The sequence below is a fragment of the Salvelinus sp. IW2-2015 genome, linkage group LG31 (genome assembly GCF_002910315.2).
Source record: "Salvelinus sp. IW2-2015 linkage group LG31, ASM291031v2, whole genome shotgun sequence".
Classification (NCBI taxonomy): Eukaryota; Metazoa; Chordata; class Actinopteri; order Salmoniformes; family Salmonidae; genus Salvelinus; species Salvelinus sp. IW2-2015.
The window spans coordinates 15,344,045-15,370,131 of NC_036870.1; the positions used below are offsets into that span (position 1 = coordinate 15,344,045).

Consider the following 26,087-nt stretch of genomic DNA (forward strand, 5'->3'; position numbering starts at 1 on the left):
TACCAAGGTGCTATATTATCTTTGTGAGCCGGCAATAAGAAAATGTATAACAAGATTTGTTGGTTCTGGTTAATATTTCTCTGATGGGACAATTTCCTGGGACAATAAGTATCCATGCTTCATGCTTTGAATCCCTCACAAGAAATGAATGTAATAATTCATGTCCAACAAGTTTGCCATTTCTTTCCAACGCTCCTTCCTCTTCAATCAATCCCTGTGAATCGCTTCAATATATTATATCCTTAGACCAACCAAAAGAAACAACACAAAAGTACTAAAAGGAGATTTGGTTAGGAGCAGCATTGGAGATGCATTGTACTTATATAAAAAAAGGAAAGCTAGGAGTTGCCTGTGTAGATAGGCCAACCCAGTCTGATGATCTATTCCAATTCAACGTTTTACCATTTAGGCAAAAACGTTGAAATGCAACATGTAGTTCAAAACACTATGATGCACTAGGCTCAGATAGATTTCCTTCTCTTCATGAGTCGGCGATTGTCTGTGAAGCTGTGGAGGCCTGGGGAGACTGAGCTGATGGGCGAGGGGAAGAAGCTGTTCTTTAGGGTGCTGGGAGAGATCTCCTCGATGCGGTATGACACCGAGTGAAAGTACTGGTGGGGGTTCAACTGGGAACTAAAGGAGTTCTGGTGAGAGAAGGCACAGCCCATCCCTCCGCCCCCCATTCCTCCTCCCATCCCTCCCCCACAGCTACCAAACTCATGTGAGTGGTAGTTCATGCAGGAGCATACAGAAGGCAGGTCGGTGACCTCAGCGCAGTACTGGCCCTGCGTTTCCCTGCGCCTCCTCCTGGCACCACCTCCTCTCCCCAGTGTCTCCTCCTGGATATGGATGATCATGCTGTTTCTGTTCCCCGCCAGCGAGGCCCTCTCCTCGGCATCCCGCCTCTCGTCCTCACTGTTCATGGTCAGGAACCTCAGCACCACCAGGTTGAGGAAGGCTCCTATGACAGTCAGGCCCACCAGGATGTACATGAAGCTGAAGGCCACGTACAGGGGCCTCCGCTGCAGGGCCCGGTTCTTCTGCAGAGCCACAAAGTCCCCAAAGCCGATGGTAGTCAGTGTGATGAAGCAGTAGTAGTAGCTCTGGAAAAAGCTCCAGTCCTCGTAGTGGGAAAAGGCGGCTGCCCCAATGCACAGCGTACCGATGCAGGAGAAGAACCCCACCGTCACCATGTTCTCCATGGAAACATCGGTGATGTGCATGCCACAGCACTTCTTGATGCGCTTCAGKAGGGACTTGACAAAGGTGTTCATCCTCTCGCCYAGGCTCTGGAACATGACCAGGGTCAGGGGTATCCCCAGGACGGCATAGAACATGCAGAAGGCCTTCCCCGCGTCTGTGCCGGGAGCTGCATGGCCATAACCTGCAGGGAGACAACAGACCACAGTCACCAGGGTGTAACATCAATGGTACAGCACCATGGCCATAACCTGCAGGGAGACAACAGACCACAGTCACCAGGGTGTAACATCAATGGTACAGCACCATGTCCATAACCTGTAGGGAGACAACAGACCACAGTCACCAGGGTGTAACATCAATGGTACAGCACCATGGCCATAACCTGTAGGGGAGAGAAGACGGAGACATTGATCAGGACATAACATCTATGGTGCAGCAGCATGGTCCTAACCTGAAAGAGAGACAACAAACCAGAAACCAGGACCAGTATTTTACAGCGATGGCTCGATAACTGCCAGGGTTGGGGTCAAATCACTTTTCAATTCAGTACATTTAGAAGGATAAATAGCCCAAACATTTCCTCAATTGATTGAATTGAAAATAGAACTCAGCCCACCAAGCCACTTTCCATAAACTTAACTCCCCAGTTTGACTTCTGGCTTTGTTTACAAATTTGACCCAGTGAAAAATCCCCAAAGCATCCTGCTGTTCCTCTGCCAACATGGCTATTGAATAAGAGCTAACCCCCACAGATAGGGCCGGTATTGAATAAGAGCTAACCCCCACAGATAGGGACGGTATTGAATAAGAGCTAACCCCCACAATAGCTCGTATCCGTATTGAAATAAGAGCTAACCCCCACAGATAGGGCCGATATTGAATAAGAGCTAACCCCCACAGATAGGGCCGGTATTGAATAAGAGGGCAGCACAGAAATGGGTCCAGTCATTCATCTGAGTACGGCCCAGAGATTATAAGGTTATCCAATTTAGTGCAACATTCCTTTCCAGTCCTGTGAGCTGCAGGGGAGTGTGGGAAACGTAGGAGTTATTGGATGAGGAAGGAGTCGTACAGGAGCCAATAATGCTTTTAGGATAAGTAGACTTCATCTTTAGGCCTGTAGGTGCTTACACACACACACACACACACACACACATACACACACACACACATACAACGGTGCTGTTCTAAATGCAACCTGTGGTGATAACTAAAGAGGAAATAATAGTGTTTTGTTGACCATCCAGATATGGAATATGATTAGATCTAACGCAGAGGTTGGGTAGGCTATACATGCTTTGTTATACACTACCGTACCGTACAGTACAGTACAGTATATGAATGGTTTTGAGTATGAAAGGCCATGCTGAGAATACGTTACATTTCTGTAATACATTTCTGCTGTATCTGGCTCAGATACTGTATCTAGGCCTAACTCACTGTAACCAAATAACACCCACCATTTTTATACATGGATACAGAAAGAAATGTTTTGACAAAGATGCATTGCTCTCCTATTTTTCACAGACCCATTGTAACCTGAACTAGTCCATTGGCCTTTCTGTTTCTTTACTATTGATTTCATACATTCCCTGATGGGTGTCCACCCACTCAAGCACATGAGGAATTAATATTTTTATAGACTCAGGACTGATTTGCAGCAAGCAGAGAATGGAATTTTATGTGCATATAAAGTGTGCTCCCGTGACCCTATATGCTTTACCCGTAGAATTCAAGTGCTAAACTTCTTGATGAAAATCAAAGATGGACTATGGGTCAATAGTTGATCTGACTGCATTTGATAAACTCCCGCAGCTTCTCTGGACTAGATTGGGTAATTTTGACTTATTTAGCAAACAAATGGAAGGATAAACTGGTTTGAAAATCTATGGTACCCAACATACAGAACCAGTCAAAAGTTTGGACACAGCTACTCATTCAAGGGTTTTTCTATATTTTTACTATTTTCTACATTGTATAATAATAGTGAAGACATCAATACTATGAAATAACACATATGGAATCATGTAGTAAGCAAAAAAGTGTTGAACAAATCAAAATATATTTGAGATTCTTCAACGTAGCCACCCTTTGCCAGCTTTGCACACTCTTGGCATTCTCTCAACCAACTTCATGAGGTAGTATTTCAATTAACAGGTGCCTTGTTAATTTGTGGATTTTCTTTCCTTCTTAATGTGTTTGAGCCAATCAGTTGTGTTGTGACAAGGTCAAGGGTATACAGAAGGTAGCCCTATTTGGTAAAAGACCAAGTCCATATTATGGCAAGAACTGCTCAAATAAGCAAAGGGAAATGACAGTCAATACGGAACATTTCAAGAACTTTGAAAGTTACCTCAAGTGCAGTCGCAAAAACCATCAAGCGCTATGGTGACACTGGCTCTCATGAGGACCGCCACAGGAAAGGAAGACCCAGAGTTACCTCTGCTGCAGAGGATAAATTCATTAGCGTTACCAGCCTCAGAAATTGCAGCCCAAATAAATGTTTCACAGACACATCACAGCATCAACTGTTCAGAGGAGACTGTGTGAATCAGGCCTTCATTGTCACGTCCTGACCATAGAGAGCTGTTTATTCTCTTTGTTGGTTGGGGCATGACAGTGACTAGGGTGGGTCATCTAGGTGATTTATATTTCTATGTTGGCCTGGTATGGTTCCCAATCAGAGGCAGCTGTTTATCGTTGTCTCTAATTGGGGATCATATTTAGGCAGCCATTTCCCCTTTGTGCTTTGTGGGATCTTGACTATCTTGACTGCGAGCACTATAGTAGCTTCATGTTTCGTTTTGCGATTTATTGTTTTATTTTGCTGTGAGTTTCACCTAGTAATAAAAAGATGTGGAACCCAGATCACGCTGCGCTTTGTTCCAGTTATTATGACGAGCGTGACATTCATGGTCGAATTTCTGCAAAGAAACCACTACTAAAGGACACCAATAAGAAGAAGAGACTTGCTTGGGCCAAGAAAAACAAGCAATGGACTTTAGACCGGTGGAAATCTGTCCTTTTGGTCTGATGAGTCCAAATGTGAGATATTTGGTTCCAACCGGCGTGTCTTTGTGAGACGGATGAACGGTGAACGGATGATCTCTGCATGTGTGGTTCCCACCGTGAAGCATGGAGGAGGAGGTGTGATGGTGATTTGCTAGTGACACTGTCAGTGATTTATTTAGAATTCAAGGCACACTTAAACCTCATGGCTACCACAGCATTCTGCAGCAATATGCCATCCCATCTGGTTTCGCTTAGTGGCACTATCATTTGTTTTTCAACAGGACAGTGATCCAACACACCTCCAGGCTGTGTAAGGGCTATTTGACCAATAAGGACAGTGATGGAATGCTGCATCAGATGACCCGGCCTCCCCAATCACCCAACCTCAACCCAATTGAGATGGTTTGGGATGAGTTGGACTGCAGATTGAAGGAAAAGCAGAAAATAAGTGTATGCAGGAACTCCTTCAAGACTGCTGGGAAAGCATTCAAGGTGACTACCTCAGGAAGCTGGTTGAGAGAATGCCAAGAGTGTGCAAAGCTGTCATCAAGGCAAAGGGTGGCTACTTTTAAGAATCTAAAATATATTTTGATTTGTTTAACACTTTGTTGGTTACTACATGATTCCATATGTGTTATTTCATAGTGTTGATGTCTTCACTTTTATTCTGCAATGTAGAAAATAGTAAAATATAGAAAAACCCTTGAATGAGTAGGTGTGTCCAAACCTTTGACTGGTACTGTAGATATACACACCCCTTTGCTATGATGCTTCATATTGAGCTCCGGTGCATACAATTTCCTTTGATCATCCTTGAGATGTCACTACAACTTGATTGGAGTCCAACTGTGGCCAATTCAATTGTTTGGACATGATTTATGTCTATGCTGTATAAGGTCGCACAGTTGACAGTGCATGTCAGAGCAGAAACTATACCATGAAGTCCAAGGAACTGTCTGTAGAACTCCAAGACATTGTGATGAGGCATATATTTGGGGAAGGGCATAAAACAACTTATAGAGTGTTGAAAGTTTCCAAAAGCACAGTGGTCTCCATCGTTGGGAAATTGACAAAATATGGAACTACCCAAACTCTGCCTAAAGCTGGCCGTCCGACCAAACTGATTGACCAGGCAAGAAGGACCTTGGTCATGGAGGTGACCAAGAACCCAATGAGCACTCTGACAGAACTACAGAGTTCCATGGCTGAGATGGGTGAACCTGCCAGAAGGACAACAGTCTCTACAGCACTTCAACAATCCGACGATTTATGGGAGAGTGGCCAGACGGAAGCCACTCCTGAGAAAAAGTCACATGACATCATGCCTTGAGTTTGCAAAAAGGCACGTGAAAGAGAGCATAAGGCAAAAAATGGTGTGGTCTGATGAGACAAAAATGTAACTATTTGGCCTGAATGCAAAGCGCTATGTCTGGAGAAAATAAGGCACAGCTCGTCACCATCCCTACTATGAAGCACGGTGGTGGCAGCATCATGCTATGGGGATGCTTTTCAGCGACAGGGACTGGGAGACTAGTAAGAATAGAGGGAACAATGAATTAAGCCAAATGGCAATATTCCTTGATGAGAACCTGCTTCAGAGTGCAAATGACCTTAAACTGGGCGTGCAAAGATTTACGTTCAAAGAGGACAATGAGCCCAAGCATTCAACCAAAGCAATGCTGAAATGGCTTCCCGAACAAGATTGTGAAAGTCCATGAGTGGCCCAGCCAAAGCCCAGACTTGAGTCCCATTGAAAATCTGTGGAAAGACTTGAAGATTGCTGTTCACCACAGCTCCCCATCTAATTTAACAGAGCTTGAGAAAATCTGCAGGGAAGAATGGGAGAAAATCCCAAATGTGCAAAGTTGATACAGACATAACCAGGTTGACTCAAAGCTGTAATTGCCGCCAAAGGTGCTTCTACAAAGTATTGGCTCGGGTGTGAATACTTATGTAAATTAGATATTCTGTATAAAAGTTTCAATTAATTTGCAAAAAAATCTAAAAACATGGTTTCCCTTTGTCATTATGGGGTATTGTGTGTAGATGGGTGAGAAATCGTTAATATTTAATCCATTTTGAATTAGTAAAAACAATGTGGAATAAGTCAAGGGGTATGAATACTTTCTGAAGGCACTGTATTTATGATTATGTCTATCGTTCTGCGAGGTGAAAAGTTTAGCACTATGAATGTATCCAGAAATGTTAGGCTGACAAATAGTGTAACGGCAGCTATGACTGTGCCCTCATTCATATCTTTATTTATTCATGTTCCTGCCCCAGTCCTCTCAGTGATACAGTAGCCCTGCGGTATTCATAAAATGAATGAACTGCATTATTAACCCAGAGCCTGGTCGACTCACTACATGTTCTGTCTGAACAAATGAAACACAGTTATTCTGTCAGACTGATTCTCATATTCCTCCTCAAAGTTTCTTAAAAGTTTCTACTTCATGTTGGTCGGTAGTGTGTTATAGTACCCCTCTCTCTATTTCGTTTTTGCCCTTTATCTCTCTCTTTCTCTCTCTTCTCTCTCAATCTCTCTTGCTCTGTCTCTCCCACTGCATTTACATATGTAATGGTTGTGTACAGCTTGACAATGTTTCTCCGAGCAGCCACCAGAGTTGGATAGCCGACTTGAATCTGATGACAGAAAGGTGCAAATCAAAATCTCACATTGTCAGTGGGAATTCGTCTTGCTCCGTTTTGCACCAAATCAATGAACCTCCGCAGCTATATCTATTTCTCAGACAAAGAGGTGTCTGAAAGTGTTGTCTGTGTGTGAGCGGAGGGAGAAGTTGAACATCTGCCAACTAGGATTTAGATCAGTTACAGCGTATGGGGCTGTTTTGTTGATGGTGTCTTTATGCTGCTAGTAGAATTGTGATACAGTATGCATTATTAAAATACAGTTAGGACCCCAATGACAACACTGATATTGTTTTCTCAAAGTGACCATATTACTCAGTTCCACAGCATTTACTTTGAAATCTCTGGCTTCAAAACACAGTGAGAACCACCTCAGTAGCTAGGTGTAATATAAGATGTTACTAGAGACGTCCCGTGTACACTCCATCACCTTGCTGTGCTGCTCCCCTTGCCAGTGCTTATTCATCACCTTTAGATGGAGTGATGTTATTATCATCATCTCTGTGCTCTGTTTTTTAATCAGGTTGGGAGAGATAACAACCTCTAAGTGATTAAACTGTAAATGGATTTCATGAGACCAAACTGAGAGCCAAAACAAACACAAGTTGTTTGGAATTACCACAGGGAAATTAGATGTTTGGAATTACCACAGGGAAGTTAGTTGTTTGGCATTGCCACAGGGACACTAGATGTTTAGCATTACCACAGGGACACTAGATGTTTGGCATGCACCACAGGACACTAGATGTTTGGCATTCCACAGGACACTAAAGTTGTTGCATTGCCACAGGGACACTAGATGTTTGGCATTGCCACAGGGACACTAGATGTTTTGGCATTGCCACAGGACACTAGATGTTGGATTTCCACAGGACAGCTAGATGTTGGCATTGCAGCAGGGACACTAGATGTTTGGCATTGCCACAGGGACACTAGATGTTTGGCATTGCCACAGGGACACTAGATGTTTGGCATTGCCACAGGGACACTGGATGTTTGGCATTGCCACAGGGACACTAGATGTTTGTGAGGATGTCCGTAACAAAATTGCTTCATAACATTCCATTGCCTATTTGTAGTGTTTGCTTTTAAGTGAAGCATCTCTGGATGGGTTCTTACAGCTATTACATTGTGTACACCTTCTAGCAGCAGCAACCAGCTGTCTTCGTTCCCTCTTGCACATTAAACAGCCTAATTAATATTGATTTTAATGTCTGGAATTATTCCTGGGGAGTAATCAGGCGGTAATTAATTACATTGTCAGACAGAAATGACAATGAATGAATGGATAAATCATATTTGATTTGTGGCACTAGTTCAAGAGTGTGTTGAAACTAGCTCAACACCGTCTGTAGCCTATTGTGTAATGGCTGATTTATGCTTGATCCGGCAATGCTGTCCGGAGGCTCCGTATAGAGGTGGAGGCTCCGTATAGAGGTGTAGCCTCCGAAGGCTCCGTATAGAGGTGGAGCCTCCGGAGGCTCCGTATAGAGGTGGAGCCTCCGGAGGCTCCGTATAGAGGTGGAGCCTCCGGAGGCTCCGTATAGAGGTGGAGCCTCCGGAGGCATGCGGAGCTTGATTGATCACCGCGAGCCTCACAAATTTTGAAACAATGCGGAGGGCTTCTTTTATACAGAATATCCCTATACCTCTGCATTGACAAGATTGGTTGATGGTAGGTGAGGGCGGGATGTCCTGTATAAACACAAACTAATTTCCTTGACAACTTCCTTCACAACAGCTCTGCTCAGCTGCTCTGCTCTGCTCCTCGAAGCAGTGTGTGCTTTGCCCTTTCGGAAACAAGGAGCGCAGCCCATTGAGTACCTCTGTCTCCCTCACTCAAATCCACACAGAGTATCTGGCATCAAACCTCACGTCCTCTGTACTCAGTCTCAGAGAGAGAGAAGGGATGAGGGCCTAGACACCTTGGTAAGCTGACAGCATGCACTTCTCTAACGTACAGTGTGAGTCTTTAACTAAGACGTCAAGGAACCCACTGACCCCAGAACTGCTGTTACTAATGTCCTTGAAAAGATTCAACCATAATTGGGGAGAGGTTGGACATGTCATTTTTCTGCATTTCTCTCAGTCACTACTGGCTATAAGACCACTTTATTCTCCTTTCCTCTGTCCCTGCAATTGTTACTATAATCAAGTTTAATCACAATGTTCAACCATGCTGTTATGTTTTCCTATTGCAGCTGTAAATATCGCTTACAGTAAAATATGATTTCATTTTGCAAGATTGTCCAGAGCAGAGGGATTGTTGTCTTAGTAATGACTTGATTTATACAGTATATACAGTACATCTGTCCTCTCTGAGCTGGCCTGCTAAAGTGACTGTTTGATGTTGGATACCTGGTTTTGTGTTGCAGTGTTGGACTGGGGATTGGATACTGTGTTCTATATTAGTGCTAGATTGGATACTTTCTGGACTCTGTAATTTGTTTGTCCTGTTATGACTATATTAGCTGTTGTCAAGAGAACAGACACATTTATTCTGCTGAGCAAAGACCTGTGTGTGTGGATGGGTGCCTGCGTACGTGGGTGTTTGTGTGTGTTGATAGATGTGTAACAGTGATGCACTTGACAATAAAATAGCTGAATAATCTCCTGTGCCTTTACAATTAGCAACTGAATGTGACACTTACAAGACTTCCATAGAAATCAATGCACACTGTGTTGGTCAACTCAAAGCTTTTGATACCTCTTTAATAATCGCAGTATTATCCAACTTGAACATCATGAAACTAATCCTGTATCTTCTCAACTTTCCTCATATATTTCAAGGCTAGTTAATGAGAATAAAATGCCCAGTATTGCAACACAGTGCTAGACTCCCAACCCATCTCATACTGAGGTCTTGGTGAACCTGCTCTCTTTGTCATTCCTAACCATGTCAAATGTATGGTAATGTAGCACACATAAGTAAGTTGCTTTGAATAAAAGCGTCTGCTAAATGGCAGATATTATCGAGGCCCCTCGTTGGTGTTGCGGAGAAGTGTTAGTTACTTGAGTAGTTATTAAAACAAATCTCTATTAGCTCGTCTGTTCTGAGAGGTTAATCCACCTCACATTATTCTAGTGGCCCGGAGACATTAATTGCCTGTGAGCCATGGAATGTATAAAGAAGGTCAGGACAGGGGAGTTAGACCGCAGGATAGGAGGCGGAGCAACAGTCAGACTGGATAACACCTTGTGCACCTCCCTCTGATGGCCTATCACCAGCTGCCACACTGACAAGAGCTAACTAACTGTGAGCTAGCTAACTGTGAGCTAACTAACTGTGAGCTAACTAACTGTGAGCTAACTGTCTGTGAGCTAACTAACTGTGAGCTAACTAACTGTGAGCTAACTAACTGTGAGCTAACTAACTGTGAGCTAACTGTCAGCGGTCCAAAACAGCACCTGCAGAGAAGACCTTCAAACACTCCTTCCATGACTCTGGCCAACTCAATGTTAACATAACGGCCCATAATGAAGTATCCTTAAATCTATGTATTTACTGTAGGTACACATTCATTTATGTGTGTTTGTAGTTCTGGAGAACATGAGAGAGAGGTAGAGAGGAAAGCCAATGGACATTAACTGAAAATAGTATCAATAGCCCTTCATTGCAATCACTGATCCTTGATATGGAAAGTTGAGTATGTGTAGTCTAATGCTTTATGAGCGACGAAGCCTATGCTTGAAAGTATTTGCTTCATAGATGCATCTAGTTTCTCTGATGAAAGTACAAGAAACAGTATCTGTCATCTAAGATTACAGGAAACTTCCCACGGACACAAGTCTATTTTTATCATTTTGCTAATGCTGAAGCTTCCAACACAGTCTCATACACAGATACCAGTACGCAGGGACGTACACACATGCGCAGGTGTGCGCACACACACACACACACCAGGCTGTTAAGATATATACTATCTGCTGTTCAAACATCAAATTTGATCATATCTGTGTCATTTACGTTATCAGATAACCTTGTCGTCTTCACCCACTCACCTGCTCTACCTTTCTCTGCCATCTCCTGTGAGGCGCGCACACACACACACACACACACACACACCCCCACACCACACACACACACACACACACACACACACACACACACACACACACACACACACACACACACACACACACACACACACACACACACACACGTCTTACTGATAACACAGGGGTTGGGTAGGTTATTATATTACAGCGTTAAAGCACATATCCTCTAACAACAACAAGGGATAGGATGTACATATCCTCTAACAACAACAAGGGACCAGACTAAACACGTTAAAACCTGCTGGGATCAGCAGGTTTTAACGTGTTTAGTCTGAGGCCTGATTAGTTTGTCTTTCTCTTGCTGGGTGTCTGGTGCTCTTAGACTGATGCTAGAAGGCCCACCCTGAGTTACTAAAGAAACACACACACACAGGTATACGTTGGGTTTGCAAAATTCAAGGAATTTTCAATAAATTTTCTGGTTTTCCATAAATCGTGGTTGGAGAATTGCGAATTTCCTACTTATTCCCTCATGATTCCAGGAATCCTAGACCAAAGTGGAGCTACTGCCATATTGCTTACACATCAACTGCCTCTAAAAGGCGCTGCATGGTCAATCCGACGTCTGCATTTACGGTGATACGGCCTCTGCAGAAGTCAGGGCATTCATCATTTTGGAGCTTCGCAGAGCAGCGTAGAGCTGTTGTATAGGAAGTTGTCAAGGAAGTGAGTTTATGTTCAAACAGGACCTCCCGCCCTCACCTACCGTCAACCAATCTTGTCAATGCAAAGCTATACGGAGCCCTCCGCAATGTTAAATCATTGGAGAGGTGCACGGCGATGCGGTACAGAGCTCAATTTGGCCTCCAGAAGCTCCGCAACACAATCCATACGCCGCCTCCTAACACATTTTTGGATCAAAGCATAAATTGCCTATAATCCTTGTCAAGGTCAGTGGACAGAACTGTTAACATGCCTCTAAATTACAAGAAGCTATCAAATAAACCGATACTGAAGGTATTTATGGAAACAGCTCCACAGACAATTAGAATGTTCAGCAATAACATAATTGGGTTTGGTATTGATGCTCACCAACCAGTGTGGTTGAATATTGATGTGGGTGTCAATCATGTAAAGGTCAGTAATTTGTGCTAAAGTCACGGAGGCTTATAAATTATTAGTAGGCAATCTCGACCCAGAATAACATTAAGGATGTTTTGTATTATTCTGAGGTGAATTAGGTTTTGGATTTCAGAATTCGATGTGAAGCATTTCAGTTCAGAGTTCAGTGAGCATATTCTCTCTCTCTGCCTCTGTCTATCACATTCTCACTCACTCACTCACTCACTCACTCACTCACTCACTCACTCACTCACTCACTCACTCACTCACTCACTCACTCACTCACTCACTCACTTTCACTTCCACTCACTCACTTCACTCACTCACTTCACTCCACTCACTCACTCACTCACACACACACACACACACACACACACACACACACACACACACACACACACACACACACACACACACACACACACTCATTCAACCAGTGCCTGCCTCCCTATCCCCTCTACACACTCATTCTAAAACTCAAAGGCAGGCAGTGCAGAGACTTTAAAACCGGTGTAATGTGTGCTCTCCATCTGGTCTTGGTCAGTACCCACGCTGCAGCATTCTGTATGTTTTGCAGTTGACCAATTGCTTTCTTGGGTAGACCAGACAGGAGAGCATTACAGTAGTCAAGCCTACTTGTAATAAAATCATGAGGATGAGCCTCTCTGTATAAGCCTGAGAGAGGAACAGTGCATTTGGTGAAGTCGTTATTTTTCAATAGAAGCTGGAAAGTATAAAATAGTATATTTTACATACAGAAGCTTTTTATAGTGGATATTTTTGCTCACACACATGGTCTAACTCTACGCTACTGGTTACATGTCTCAACATGCCCATTACCTCACACTTCTGTCTGTTGTGGCACTGTTCACATAGGGCTATTTATAGTTCAGCTTTTTACACAGGGACACACACAGGCAGTGCTATTCCCTGCTGTGACCTGCAGGGAGAGCTGTGAGCACAGTGTTGATCAACTCCGGGGTATATTTGACTTTCCAAGCTGTGAAAATCCACTGTACTGCAGCCCTCCCATGTGTGTGTGTGTGTGCTCTATTACTACTGTGGCTCTATTTGTTTTCCAGCCCCTAGGGACACACTGTTTAGTATCACAGACACAAGACACCACTTGTAGAGCACAGCATGCTCTAAACTGCCAGAGCAGTCCTGGTAGAGCTGATTTCACTGTGCCCTGCCCACCACCATGTCTCTGGGGAGGGCATCTATTGTGGTACGCCAGTCTGCTTTTACAAGGCAAACTACTGCTTCTTAATGAACAGAATGATAAGCTAATTAGGTGGGTGCTTCCATTTGTCCGTGGAAATATCATTGTTGCGTATCTCACTCCCTGAGAGTGGGGTCAGAGCCAGGGATCAGCCATTATTGACAGTGACCCTGGAGCAATTAGAGTTAAGGGCCTTGCCCAAGGGCACGTCGGCAGATTTTCCACCTAGTTGGCTTGGGGATTTGAACCAGGACCCTTTCAGTTACTGGCCCAATGCACCTAACCACTAGGCTACCTTCCGTCCAAGAGACAGGACATGGATAACTCAGTTATTCCTCCCACTGAGTGTAAAGAACATAATGCCCCCCCAGGAAATGGACTCTACAAGGTGTGAAAGCGTTCCACAGGGATGCAGGCCCATGTTGACTCCAATGCTTCCCACAGTTGTGTCAAGTTGGCTAAATGTCCTTTGGGTGGTGGACCATTCTTGAAACACACGGGAAATCCAGCAGTTCTTGACACACTTAAACCGGTGCGCCTGGCACCTACTCCCATACCCCGTTCAAAGGCATATACTGTACATCTTTTGTCTTGCCCATTCACATCATGAATGGCACACATACACAATCCATGTCTCAATTGTCTCAAGGCTTATAAATCCTTCTTTAACCTGTCTCCTCCCCTTCCTCCCTACACTGATCTGAAGTGGATTTAACAAGTGACATCAATAAGGGATCATAGCTTTCACCTGATCAGTCTGTCATGGAAAGTTCCTAATGCTTTGCACACTCAGTGTAGATAAACCTCATAGGAGGCAATGAAGAGCACATTCCGTCCCTGAAAAGTAGTGGCAACATCAACACATGTTGAGCACACAACACGGACCTGACACACCACATAAACACTTTGGAAGAGGAATGCTTGGGAAGCAGAAGGCTGTGAGCTAAGACCAAGCTGTTGGGTATTGTTGTGGCATTCTGCTGGCTCACCCGGTGAGGTGGGGTGGTCAGAGTAGACCAGGGGATTTAACTTCATGGATCAATAGCCTACTCTGAGTCAGAAGAGGAGAAGCACTGAGGTGGTCCGGGGGCTCAGAGCAGGACCGGAGGTGCAGCGTGGTGTAGGACTGGGAGTGCAGTGCGGGGATGGGCCGAGGCCTGGACCTAATGGGCTAAATGTCACGGCTCCTAACGCAGCAGCACCCACGGGCCAGGCTACCTCCATCCATCCCCCAGATCAGACTGCTATGGAAAGATTTGTAATATTCTAGTTCAGAGAAAGTTCTGTGGAAACATGTTTGGTCAGTAACTATATGATGAAAATGAATATCCAATCCAATCAGTGACTTTGGTGCAACAACCGCAAAACGCCTTCTAAATCGTCATACTGTGGTGTGATTGGGCTCTTTTTAACTTATTATTAATTTGATATCTATTTTCTAAAAGTAATATATATGAGCAGGACAATAACCTACAACACAAGGCCAAATCTACACTGGAGTTGCTTACTGTACCAAGAAGACAGTGAATGTCCTGAGTGGCCTGGTTACAGTTTTACAGTCGCAGTGCTTGAAAAATTAGGGAAAGACTTGAACATTGCTGTCTAGCCATGGTCCCCAACATCTTGAAGAATTTTGTAAGGAATAGTGGTCAAATATCGCACATTCCGGGTGTACACATCTCTTATAGACTCACCCAAACAAACTCAGTAACAGTAATTGATGGCAAAGGTGATTCTAACATGTATTGACTCAGAGAGTTGAATACTTATGCAATGACTATATTTTAGTTATTACATTTTTATTCATATTATTATATATTTTTTTCCCACTTTGACAGAGTATTTTGTGTAGATTGTTGACAAAATATTTATATCCTATTTTGTCACCATAAAATGTGAAGAAATCTGAATACTTATGCAAGGCACTATATATCAAACCTTATACGTTTTAAGGCAATATGCAATATTTAAAGTGCATAAATCAATATTTAAAATATATCTGCTTCATTTTTATGCATTATTAATATTGGTACCCCTTTACCACCAGTATGCACCAGTGTTTAAGGATTACTGCATATTTTAATGTATTTTTTACGAGTACAGTTGGATAAGAACAAGTCTATGTATTTAATGGCATTTGATATGTTCATTTTTTAACATGGTTTCAAGGCTAGGATTGTTAGGGAATAAGGTTAATTCATTAAATAAAAAAACTCTCAAAATGGCTACTTTCTGATGTTGTTCCTACTTGTTGTTCATATATCTCAGTAGTGGTACAGACACTTTCATTTGGATGGAGTATTTCAGGATTTAAGGGAACAGAAGTGCCCTAACACAAGTTAAAGGGTACACTTGTTTTCCCCAACACCTGCAGAGTTCAAGTGTTTAATCACTGTCTCTAACCACAGGGAACCCAAGACAACAGAGGTTAATTGGATGGAAAGGAATCCTGCAATATTACATGTAAAAAGTACAAGTAACTCCGCACACAGGTACTCTACATACATCTTGATTTCAGGAGAAAACGTCTGCACAAGCAGTAGCCATTTTGCTACACTTTCTTCACAATCTCCATTTCACAGACAGTGAGATAGCGAACTATATCTGCTGTAAACTCAACACAAAGAGTGAAACAGAGGAGGAGCTCTCCTTTGGTAATAGATGTTCCATGCAAGCTGCTCTTTGAAAATGGGGGCGATACTTGAATGAATAGAACATGAAACATGAGTTTGATGAGACGCGCAACACGCTGTGTAGCACACTGCAAGTTTCAAGAACATCCTCACCGTGTGAACATTAGACTGAAGGCTCTTATTAAGACCAGGGGCCTTATCCACAAAGTGTTTCAGACTAGAAAATTGGTGGTAAGTGCTGAGAATAGAGACATTTTACTCCTACTCTTATGGGTAAAAATAAAAGCTATGGAGGAAGCCTTTATAGTCATAGGAATCCCACCTAGTCGACAGATATTTAGGACACCTCATGAGTTGAGTTACCAGCAGATGTCTTGATAATAGAAAATGTATGTCAGTGGTTCCTGTTCTACAGGCAATTGCTTTGGAGTTGTTGAAAGAATGTTTTGATATTTCTATATGATCAACCCATAAATAAGCTAGACCGACATACTTTTGAAAATGATTTCACGAGCCCTATTTCACATGATATGCCTACTGTAACGGTTGTCGTCGGTGGAAGGAGAGGACCAAAGCGCAGCGTAGTTAGTGTTCATCTTATTTAATAAATCCAAAACTGAACACTTCAAATACAAAACAACAAAGTGAAAACCGAAACAGTTCTATCTGGTGCAGACACACAAAGACTGAAAATAACCACCCACAAAACCCAACAGAAAACAGGCTACCTAAATRTGGTTCCCAATCAGGGACAACGATTGACAGCTGCCTCTGATTGAGAACCATATCAGGCCAAACACAGAAATAGAAAATCATAGAAAAACTAACATAGACAACCCACCCAACTCACGCCCTGACCATACTAAAACAAAAGACCAAACAAAGGAACTAAGGTCAGAACGTGACACCTACATACTTATAACCACATAAGCTCATAAATTATAAAAAAAATATTTTGATTATTTAATAAACCTACGTCACTTTGTTTCAACTAATCCCTTCGGAGCGCAATAACACATAATAAAATATGCCTAAAGTAAAGGCATCTAGGGCCTATGTTAACTTTGATTGTGTTCGGTGAAAATGGTTGACCTTTCAAACATGTTATGCAACATTATCGGCAAGTGATTTGATGCCAACTGTGCCAAAGCCATTTAAAAAATACCTGATATATGTTATGCACAGCAACATATTAGCAAAGACTTAAGAGTAGGCAAAGTGATCAGTCGAATTCTATCAAACGTTTTACCATTGCAACATTTGACAGTCACATTCACCGTGGTTGTCTGAAACGTGCACAGCTGGTGATGCCTCATCACAATTGGTTATTCCCAATCATTTACAACAATGTCAAAGAGCATTACTATTTTTCCTTTGCGTTACCTCAAACTGTACCTATTACTAGCTTAGAAACTGTTATGAGTTGATTTTACTCTTGGCTCAGACTTTGTCTTGGCAGTGTCATATCATCCTAAAACCTACTCTGAGCTGGGAGTTTGTTTTTGTCTTAACAGGTTTTAACAGGATTCCTAGCACCTGAGTCGCTTTGTGGATACGGGTCCAGGAGTCTCTGGGAAAATTCTAGTCCTCAAAGTAATCAATAACGTCTAAACAAACTGACCAAACAATCGCTGTCAAGACCACACGCAGACACACAGACCTCGCCCCACCAAAAAATCACTATCAAGACCACAACCTCATGGGCAGAACCACACACACATACACATACACACATAGAGCACCACCAAACAACAATCACTGTCAAGACCACACTACCCCATTGTCAGGGTTGTGTGCGGAGAAGTATCGGAGTCAAGCGCAGGACACAGGTGTTGAGTGAAACCACAGTGTTTTACTCAAAATATAGGCAAAAGTTCCACAAATGGAAAWAATCATAAACACACACGTAATCATCACAACACCTAACGCACAAACAATCACGGACAAAACAGAAATGAAAGCCAGAGGGTTAAATAGGGAACATGATGGGGGAATTGAAACCAGGTGTGTATAAACAGACAAAACAAAACGAAACTGACAAATAGATCGATGGTGACTAGAAAGCCGGTGACGTCGACCGCCGAACACCACCCGAACAAGGAGAAGGGCCAACTTCGGCGGAAGTCGTGACACCCATTGACAGAAGTCCTCTCCAAACAAGCCTTGTCAACAGTGGTTGGAGATGACAGCCACTGATACACACACGCCCTTCCACGTACGCACACACACAGTACACACACCCCAAACAATCCCTGTCAATGTTATGGTCCGGCTCATGTGGCTGTAGGAGATGACAGCTAAGGAGGGAGGGTGGGACAGAATGCAGCTGGGAAGTGCCTTTGGCTACCGAGAGCTGTCAATCACGCTGGCAGCAGACAGAAAAGTCAGCGTGTCCACTGTCATCATTCTCCACACTAGATGATGTCATCACGCTGGCAGACTGATGAGATACAGAGGCGGAATTGGCTCCCTACTCCTCATTATGCTTTCAACCAAGGCCCACAGGGAATAAGGTGCTTTACACAATATAATGTTAGGAATAGGGTGTGTTACACAATATAATGCTAGGAATAGGGTGTGTTACACAATATAATGCTAGGAATAGGGTGTGTTACACAATAATTAATAGCTAGAATAGGGTGTGTTACACAATATAATGCTAGGAATAGGGTGTGTTACACAATATAATGTTAGGAATAGGGTGTGTACACAATATAATGTTAGGAATAGGTGTGTTATACAATATAATGTTAGGAATAGGGTGTTTACACAACTATAAATGTTAGGGAATAGGGTGTGTTATACAATATAATGTTAGGAATAGGGTGTGTTACACAATATAATGTTAGGAATAGGGTGTGTTACACAATATAATGTTAGGAATAGGGTGTGTTAAAAAATATAATGTTAGGAATAGGTGTGTTACACAATATAATGTAGGAATAGGGTGTGTTACACAATATAATGTTAGGAATAGGGTGTGTTACACAAATATAATGCTAGGAATAGGTGTGTTATACAATATAATGTTAGGAAAGGGTGTGTTACACAATATAATGCTAGGAATAGGTGTGTTAACAAATATAATGTTAGGAATAGGGTGTGTACACAATATAATGTAGGAATAGGGTGTGTTACACAATATAATGTTAGGAATAGGGTGTGTTACACAATATAATGCTAGGAATAGGTGTGTTATACAAATTAATGCTAGGAATAGGGTGTGTTACACAATATAATGTTAGGAATAGGGTGTGTTATACAATATAATGTTAGGAATAGGGTGTGTTACACAATATAATGCTAGGTAATAGGGTGTGTTATACAATATAATGTTAGGAATAGGGTGTGTTACACAATATAATGTTAGGAATAGGGTGTGTTACACAATACAATGCTAGGAATAGGGTGTGTTACACAATATAATGCTAGGAATAGGGTACCATTTCAGACGCAGTCAGAGAATCAGCTGGTGTGGTGTCGCTCCACCAGTCATACCTATGACACATCACCTCTCTGCTGTATAAATGAATAGCATATGGCATGTAGAGACATATGGCCAGGGTAAACACATGACATACTATTTGACATGATGCCTGACAGGGATGAGGCTTAGAGCTGGGAATCCTACTGGTCTTATTAAGGAATCTGTAAACGTTTACACTCTGCATGATGCCTTCACACATACCTCCCTACACACACACACATACATACGCACACACACACACACAGACAGACACACTTTATAATACTCACCAAACGCAGCATTAAATTATTCATATACACTCTTGATTGGAAACCCACCCACAGCTACTACTGTCACCACATTCCGTGAATGAGATGTGAATGTACATACAGTCGTATGAAAAAGTTTGGGCACCCCTGACAATTTCCATGATTTCCATTTATAAATAATTGGGTGTTTGGATCAGCAATTTCATTTTGATCTATCAAATAACTGATGGACACAGTAATATTTCAGTAGTGAAATGAGGTTTATTGGATTAACAGAAAATGTGCAACATGCATCAAAACAAAATTAGACAGGTGCATAAATTTGGGCACTGTCACGTTCTGACCTTAGTTCCTTTTTTATGTCTTTATTTTAGGTTGGTCAGGGCGTGAGTTGGGGTGGGTATTCTATGTTGTTTTTTCTATGTTTTGTTCTGTGTGTTATATTTCTATGTGTTTGGCCTAGTATGGTTCTCAATCAGAGGCAGGTGTCAATCGTTGTCTCTGATTGAGAATCATACTTAGGTAGCCTGTTTTCCCACTATGGGTTGTGGGTAGTTGTTTTCCGTTTTCACCATTCAGGACTGTTTCGGTTTTCATTCTCTTGTTCTTTTTGTATTCATTCTCATTAAAAGTTATTATGGATACGTACCACGCTGCATTTTGGTCCTCCTCTCCTTCCACCAACGAGAATCGTTACATGCACCCCAATAGAAAAATCACATCAATATTTAGTAGAGCCTCCTTTTGCTAAAATAACAGCCTCTAGACGCTTCCCATAGCCTCTAATGAGTGTCTGGATTCTGGATGAAGGTATTTTGGACCATTCCTCCTTACAAAACATCTCCAGTTCAGTTAGGTTTGATGGTTGCCGAGCATGGACAGCCCGCTTCAAATGTGCGTTTGCATACCTCAAGCGACTCTGTTTGTGGCGTGTGTGCAGAAAAGGCKTCTTCCGCATCACTCTCCCATACAGCTTCTCCTTGTGCAAAGTGYGCTGAATTGTTGAACGATGCACAGTGACACCATCTGCAGCAAGATGATGTTGTAGGTCTTTGGAGGTGGTCTGTGGGCTGTTTTTGACCGTTCCCACCATCCTTCGCCTTTGCCTCTCCGATATTTTACTTGGCCTGCCACTTCTGGCCTTAACAAGAACTGTGCCTGTGGTCTTCCATTTCCTCACTATGTTCCTCGCAGTGGACACTGACAGCTTAAATCTCTGCGATAGCTTTTTGTAGCCTTCCTCTAAACCATAATGTTGAACAATCTTTGTTTTCAGGTCATTTGAGAGTTGTTTTGAGGCCCCCATGTTGCCACTCTTCAGAGGAGAGTCAAAGAGAACAACAACTTGCAATTGGCCACCTTAAATACCTTTTCTCATGATTGGATGCACTTGTCTAAGTTCAAGGCTTAATGAGCTCACCAAACCAATTGTGTGTTCCAATTAATCAGTGCTAAGTAGTTACAGGTATTCAAATCAACAGAATGACAAGGGTGCCCACATTTTTGCATAGCCTATTTTTCACATCTGATTTAATTTCATACAACTTAATATTGCTACACTAAAAATCTTTGTCTGGACAATACCCCAGTACTCAGCTTTTATTAGAAAATGAATGGCATGCCACTGTGATCATTTTCTGTGACGACAGAGAAAATTATTATGCAGCCTCAGAGGGGTGCCCAAACTTTTTCATACGACTGTATTGTGTTAGGAGACATAGAGACCAGGGCTTTTTATAAGAGGACTTCTTTACAATACTGAGGTCTACTTCACATAGCCACACTCTTAGAAAAAAAGGTGCTATCTAGAACCTTAAAGGGTTCTTTGGCTGTCCCCATTGGAGAACCCTTTGAAAAACCCTTTTTGGTTTCAGGTAGAACCCTTTTGGAACCCTTCTTTCTAAGAGTGTAGTTAAGTGACAGTGAATCAGGCTGTGCTGAACTGCACCTCATTGACAGTGCTTAACCCCTGTCTTTTGCAGCGACTGTACACAGAACATGATTGGTGCTCAGACTTCAATAGGTCCAGTAGTTGTTGTTATGGTAGAAAGGCGTGGGCAGTGTTTGTATTGGAGAATCTAACTAGTCGTGACACACAAAAGCAGCACAGCGCTTCGAGAGCTTATTCCTGGCTCCCATAAAAGCTATTGTTCTGAGAGCAATAAGAATATCAGTGCACCTGTCCAACACTCAGGCGTACGCTTGCACACACACACAAACACACACACACACACAAACACACACAAGGCAAAGGGAGTTTTTTCATCTCACACAGTCATCAGATCTTAAAAGATGTCGATCTATATACACCGTTTTCACATTTAGCTGTATTCCAGTAAGATAGAAACAGCTTTTTGAAAGTTGATTTAGCAGCGCCATTTTGTTGCTATGTATTTCAGTGAATTAAATGTAAAATGTCTGTAACACTAATACATTTTGTACCATGCCTTTTGAAGAAGAGAGTGCTTTGTGACTAACGGTCTGTGTCTGTCATGTTTCACCAGTTACCCCATTACTCATGAAACCAATTCAAATGCATGATTTAATCAAAGGACAGAAATCACTACAGAGAAAAGCTCTACAACTGTTTTCCCACCACAGGATCCATATTGGCCCTGGTGGAAGTAGTGCAGTAACTAGAGAATAGAGTGTCATTTGGGACGAAGCCTATAATAACATGTTACATCACAGCCTCTGTAGTAACATGTGCTTGATCCATCACTGTACTGTCTCTGTCTCTGTCTCTGTACATAACACTCAGCGAGTCAGACCCCAACATTGAGTTTCTGCAAGACATAGGATTTTTCAAATCTGTGTCTCTTGCACACCACAAGACTGTGTTAGCCTGTAGAACTAAACGCTTATCTTATTCAGCTAAGGCAAGGCCTTATGTCTCAGGTAAACTACACTGAACAAAAATATAAACACAACATGTAAAGTGTTGGTCCCATGTTTAATGAGCTGAAATAAAAGATCCCAGAAATCCATCTACCTGAGACGTGTGGCATATCAAGAAGCTGATTAAACAGCATGATCATTCCACAGGTGCACTTTGTGCTGGGGACAATAAAAGGCCACTCTAAAATGTGCCGTTTTGTCACACAATGCAAAGCCACCGATGTCTCAAGTTTTGAAGGAGTGTGCAATTTTCATGCTGACTGCAGGAATGTCTACCAGAGCTGTTGCCAGATAATTGAATGTTCATTACTCTACCATAAGTGACCTCCAACGTCGTTTTAGACAATTTGGCAGCCCGTCCAGCCAGCCTCACAACCGCAGACCACTTGTATGGTGTTGTGTGGGCGAGCAGTTTGCTGATGTCAATGTTGTGAACAGAGTGCCCCATGGTGGCGGTGGGGTTATGGTATGGGCAGGCATAAGCTACGGACAACGAACACAATTGCATTTTATCAATGGCAATTCGAATGTGACGAGATCCTGAGATCCATTGTCGTGTCATTCATCCGCCGCCGTCACCTCATGTTTCAGTATGATAATGCACAGCACTCATGTTTCAGCATGATAATGCACAGCACCCATGTTGTAAGTATTTGTACACAATTCCTGGAAGCTGAAAATGTCCCAGTTCTTCCATTGCCTGCATACTCACCAGACAAGTACCCCATTGAGCATGTTTAGGATGCTCTGGATCAATGTGTACGACAGCGTGTTCCAGTTCCCACCAATATCCAGCAACTTCTCACAGTCATTGAAGAGGAGTGGGACCACATTCCACAGGCCACAATCAACAGCCTGATCAACTCTATGTGAAGGAGTTGTCGCGCTGCATGAAGCAAGTGGTGGTCACACCAGATACTGACTGGTTTTCTGATCTACTCCCCTACCTTTTTTTAATGTACAGTATCTGTGGCCAACAGATGCATATCTCTATTCCCAGTCATGTGAAATTCATAGATTGGGGCCTCCTGAATTTATTTAAATTGACTCATTTCCTTATATGAAATGTAACTCAGTAAAATCTTCAAAATTGTTTTCATGTTGCGTTTATATTTTTGTTCAGTATAGTTACGTGAGTGTGGTTCGCCATCTGAACCTCATCCATTACCAAAGCCCCTTTGTCTTTCTTTACACACTGATGCACAGAGTCAAGAAACGTCTTCACTTTCCGAGCAATTAGTCAGAGAAATGAGAGGAACCAACCCCCGGGCCAATCTGGACACAGTGGAAACGTGAGTTAGAACTGCAAACAGAACAGAATTACCACCACGACATGTCATGCAGTGTCTCCACGGCAACAGCCACGTCGCTACAGCTGTTCGCGCATGTGCTCATCTCCCCTCCTAAATCAGGACGATCACACGCTACTTATAGATTACAAGCAGTTGGCAGTGTTGGTGGCCATGGTGATGATGATGATGATGACGATGAGGATTTGATTTGAAAATCAACTATAGTCAAATTCAGGAAATAATTCTACAGTTTTGGTTTCTTTTTACACACAACAAGCACAGCCAAAATGTTTACTGGAGTCTGTAGTTGTTCTCTCTTGTATGACTTCTCAAAATCATTATGACAGTTCTGTGTCCAGACTTGTGAATATCGACTTCTTTGTTCACATATGCTGTGCAGGCACAGTTACAAAAACACCCACAAATCTAGTTGTTTCAACTCATTATAATTAAGTAACTGGTTCCACAGACTTTTTTTTGTTTACTCAAATTTACGGTCAAAGTGTTCCCTGAACTTAACATTTTTAGTTGGTTCCAACTTGAGAAAATGTAGGAAACAATTCTGTCCACTTAAAATAATTTATTTTCTCAACTGTATATGTTCATTCAACCCCAATTTTTATTTTTGGTATCTTAACTAAAGAAAAGTCTGTGTACTGTATCTAGTTACACAAACAGATTGTAACATACAATGTTTGACACACATTGTACATGTTCATTTATACAGTAATTATTATTCAACATGTCCTCACCTGGGATTTGAAATCACAACCTCTTGTTTCATGACATTCTTAACTTCCTGCTACACCACCATGTCTGTGTCAAATACCAGTTCATCTGACTATTCTCTCATCATTGATTTGATTTACTTATTTAATCAATTTGAAGTTTTTCTGTATAGTTGTCTAATGTTGGTGGGGCATATTTCTTTGTTTTAATGTTACTCCTTAATCACTATGATAAATAAAATCGTTTTTCTTGAGTGTACTTTTAACATAGCAGAGGTTTACTTTGAAGTGAAAAGTGTAGCAATACCATTGAAATCAGTTATTGACACAGACATAGTTGTGTAGCAGGAAGATTGAAATGCTGTGAACCCAGAGGTTGTGAGTTCAAATCCCAGGGGACAACATGTTGAATACTAATTCATGTATAAATATCCATGAATGTGCACAATGTAATCATGTATGTTGAATACGTTGTATGTTAAAAGCACTGTGTTTGAAACTAGTTCCACAGCCTCCTTTCTGGTAAAATGCCAAAAATAATCATTCTATTTGAATTGAGAAAACAATTTTTCTAAAGTTGACTTAATTTTTGTCTACGTTTCCTCATGTTGGAGCTAAGTTTGGGCCGACTAAAAATGTTAAATTCAGGTGACACTTTGACCGAAAAGTTGAGTAAACAAAAAAAAGGCTGTGGAATCAGGTACTTAATAATATTTAGTTTAAACTATTGTTTTTACAGTGCACACACACACACACACACACACACACACACACACACACACACACACACACACACACACACACACACACACACACACACACACACACACACACACACACACACACACACACACACACACACACACACACACACACACACACACACACACACACAGGCACCCTGAGAGGTTCCCAAGGTTCATTCTGCCCTTCTGATGTCTGTCTATCCAGCTAGCACTAACAACTACAGCCAATATTATCAGCCTATGGATACAGTATTATCAGCCTTGTGTACATAACGTGTACCGTTCGTAACGTGTACCCCTCACATGGCAAGCCGTTAGTGTCAAGTCAAGTGACACATCCTCCTGCGGAATGTTTTGATGGGGGGGAAAATGGTTAGGCAAAACTGCTACGCTGTGGCCACATAAACTCTTTCTTCATCTGTATATGGAACGTGTCTCTTACAGTGTAATTATAATGTAATAACTACAATATCATTTCCATAACTATCCAGCTCATGTAGATAGGCTATAGCAAGACTTTGAATCATTGGATAATATTTTAAACATGTTCGTATTATTCAAACATAACTGGCTCCTAACCCCTTCTCCATCTGGAAACCAGAAACGCATGAGCCATGGGCTGAGTATGAGCCAGGTCAGGTAAACTCATTATAAGGCAAGCCATCAATACACTCTACAGCCATGCATAGCCATGGGCTGACCCACTTATAAAACACAGTGTACAATACTATATCTATAGGTTATACATGTACTCTCCCTGTAGTGGCCCTGGTCCTTTATCAAATTCTAAGAAAAGGAAATTGTGTTCATACTGCTGACCTCTCTGTTATCATGAGAGGCTCAGTGCT

At 42.1% G+C, this 26,087-nt stretch overlaps 1 protein-coding gene across 1 annotated transcript in view; it reads right to left on the reverse strand.

Moving 5' to 3' along the window:
* Positions 1-373: 373 nt before the first annotated feature.
* The window catches only part of LOC111956158 (potassium channel, subfamily K, member 9), a 41,064-nt gene continuing 15,350 nt past the window's right edge, over positions 374-26,087 (reverse strand). The window contains exon 2 of the mRNA XM_023976608.2: positions 374-1,384. Within this exon, the coding sequence (XP_023832376.2) occupies positions 462-1,384 (923 nt within the window). The 3' untranslated portion in view covers positions 374-461. The remainder of the gene's footprint in view (positions 1,385-26,087) is intronic.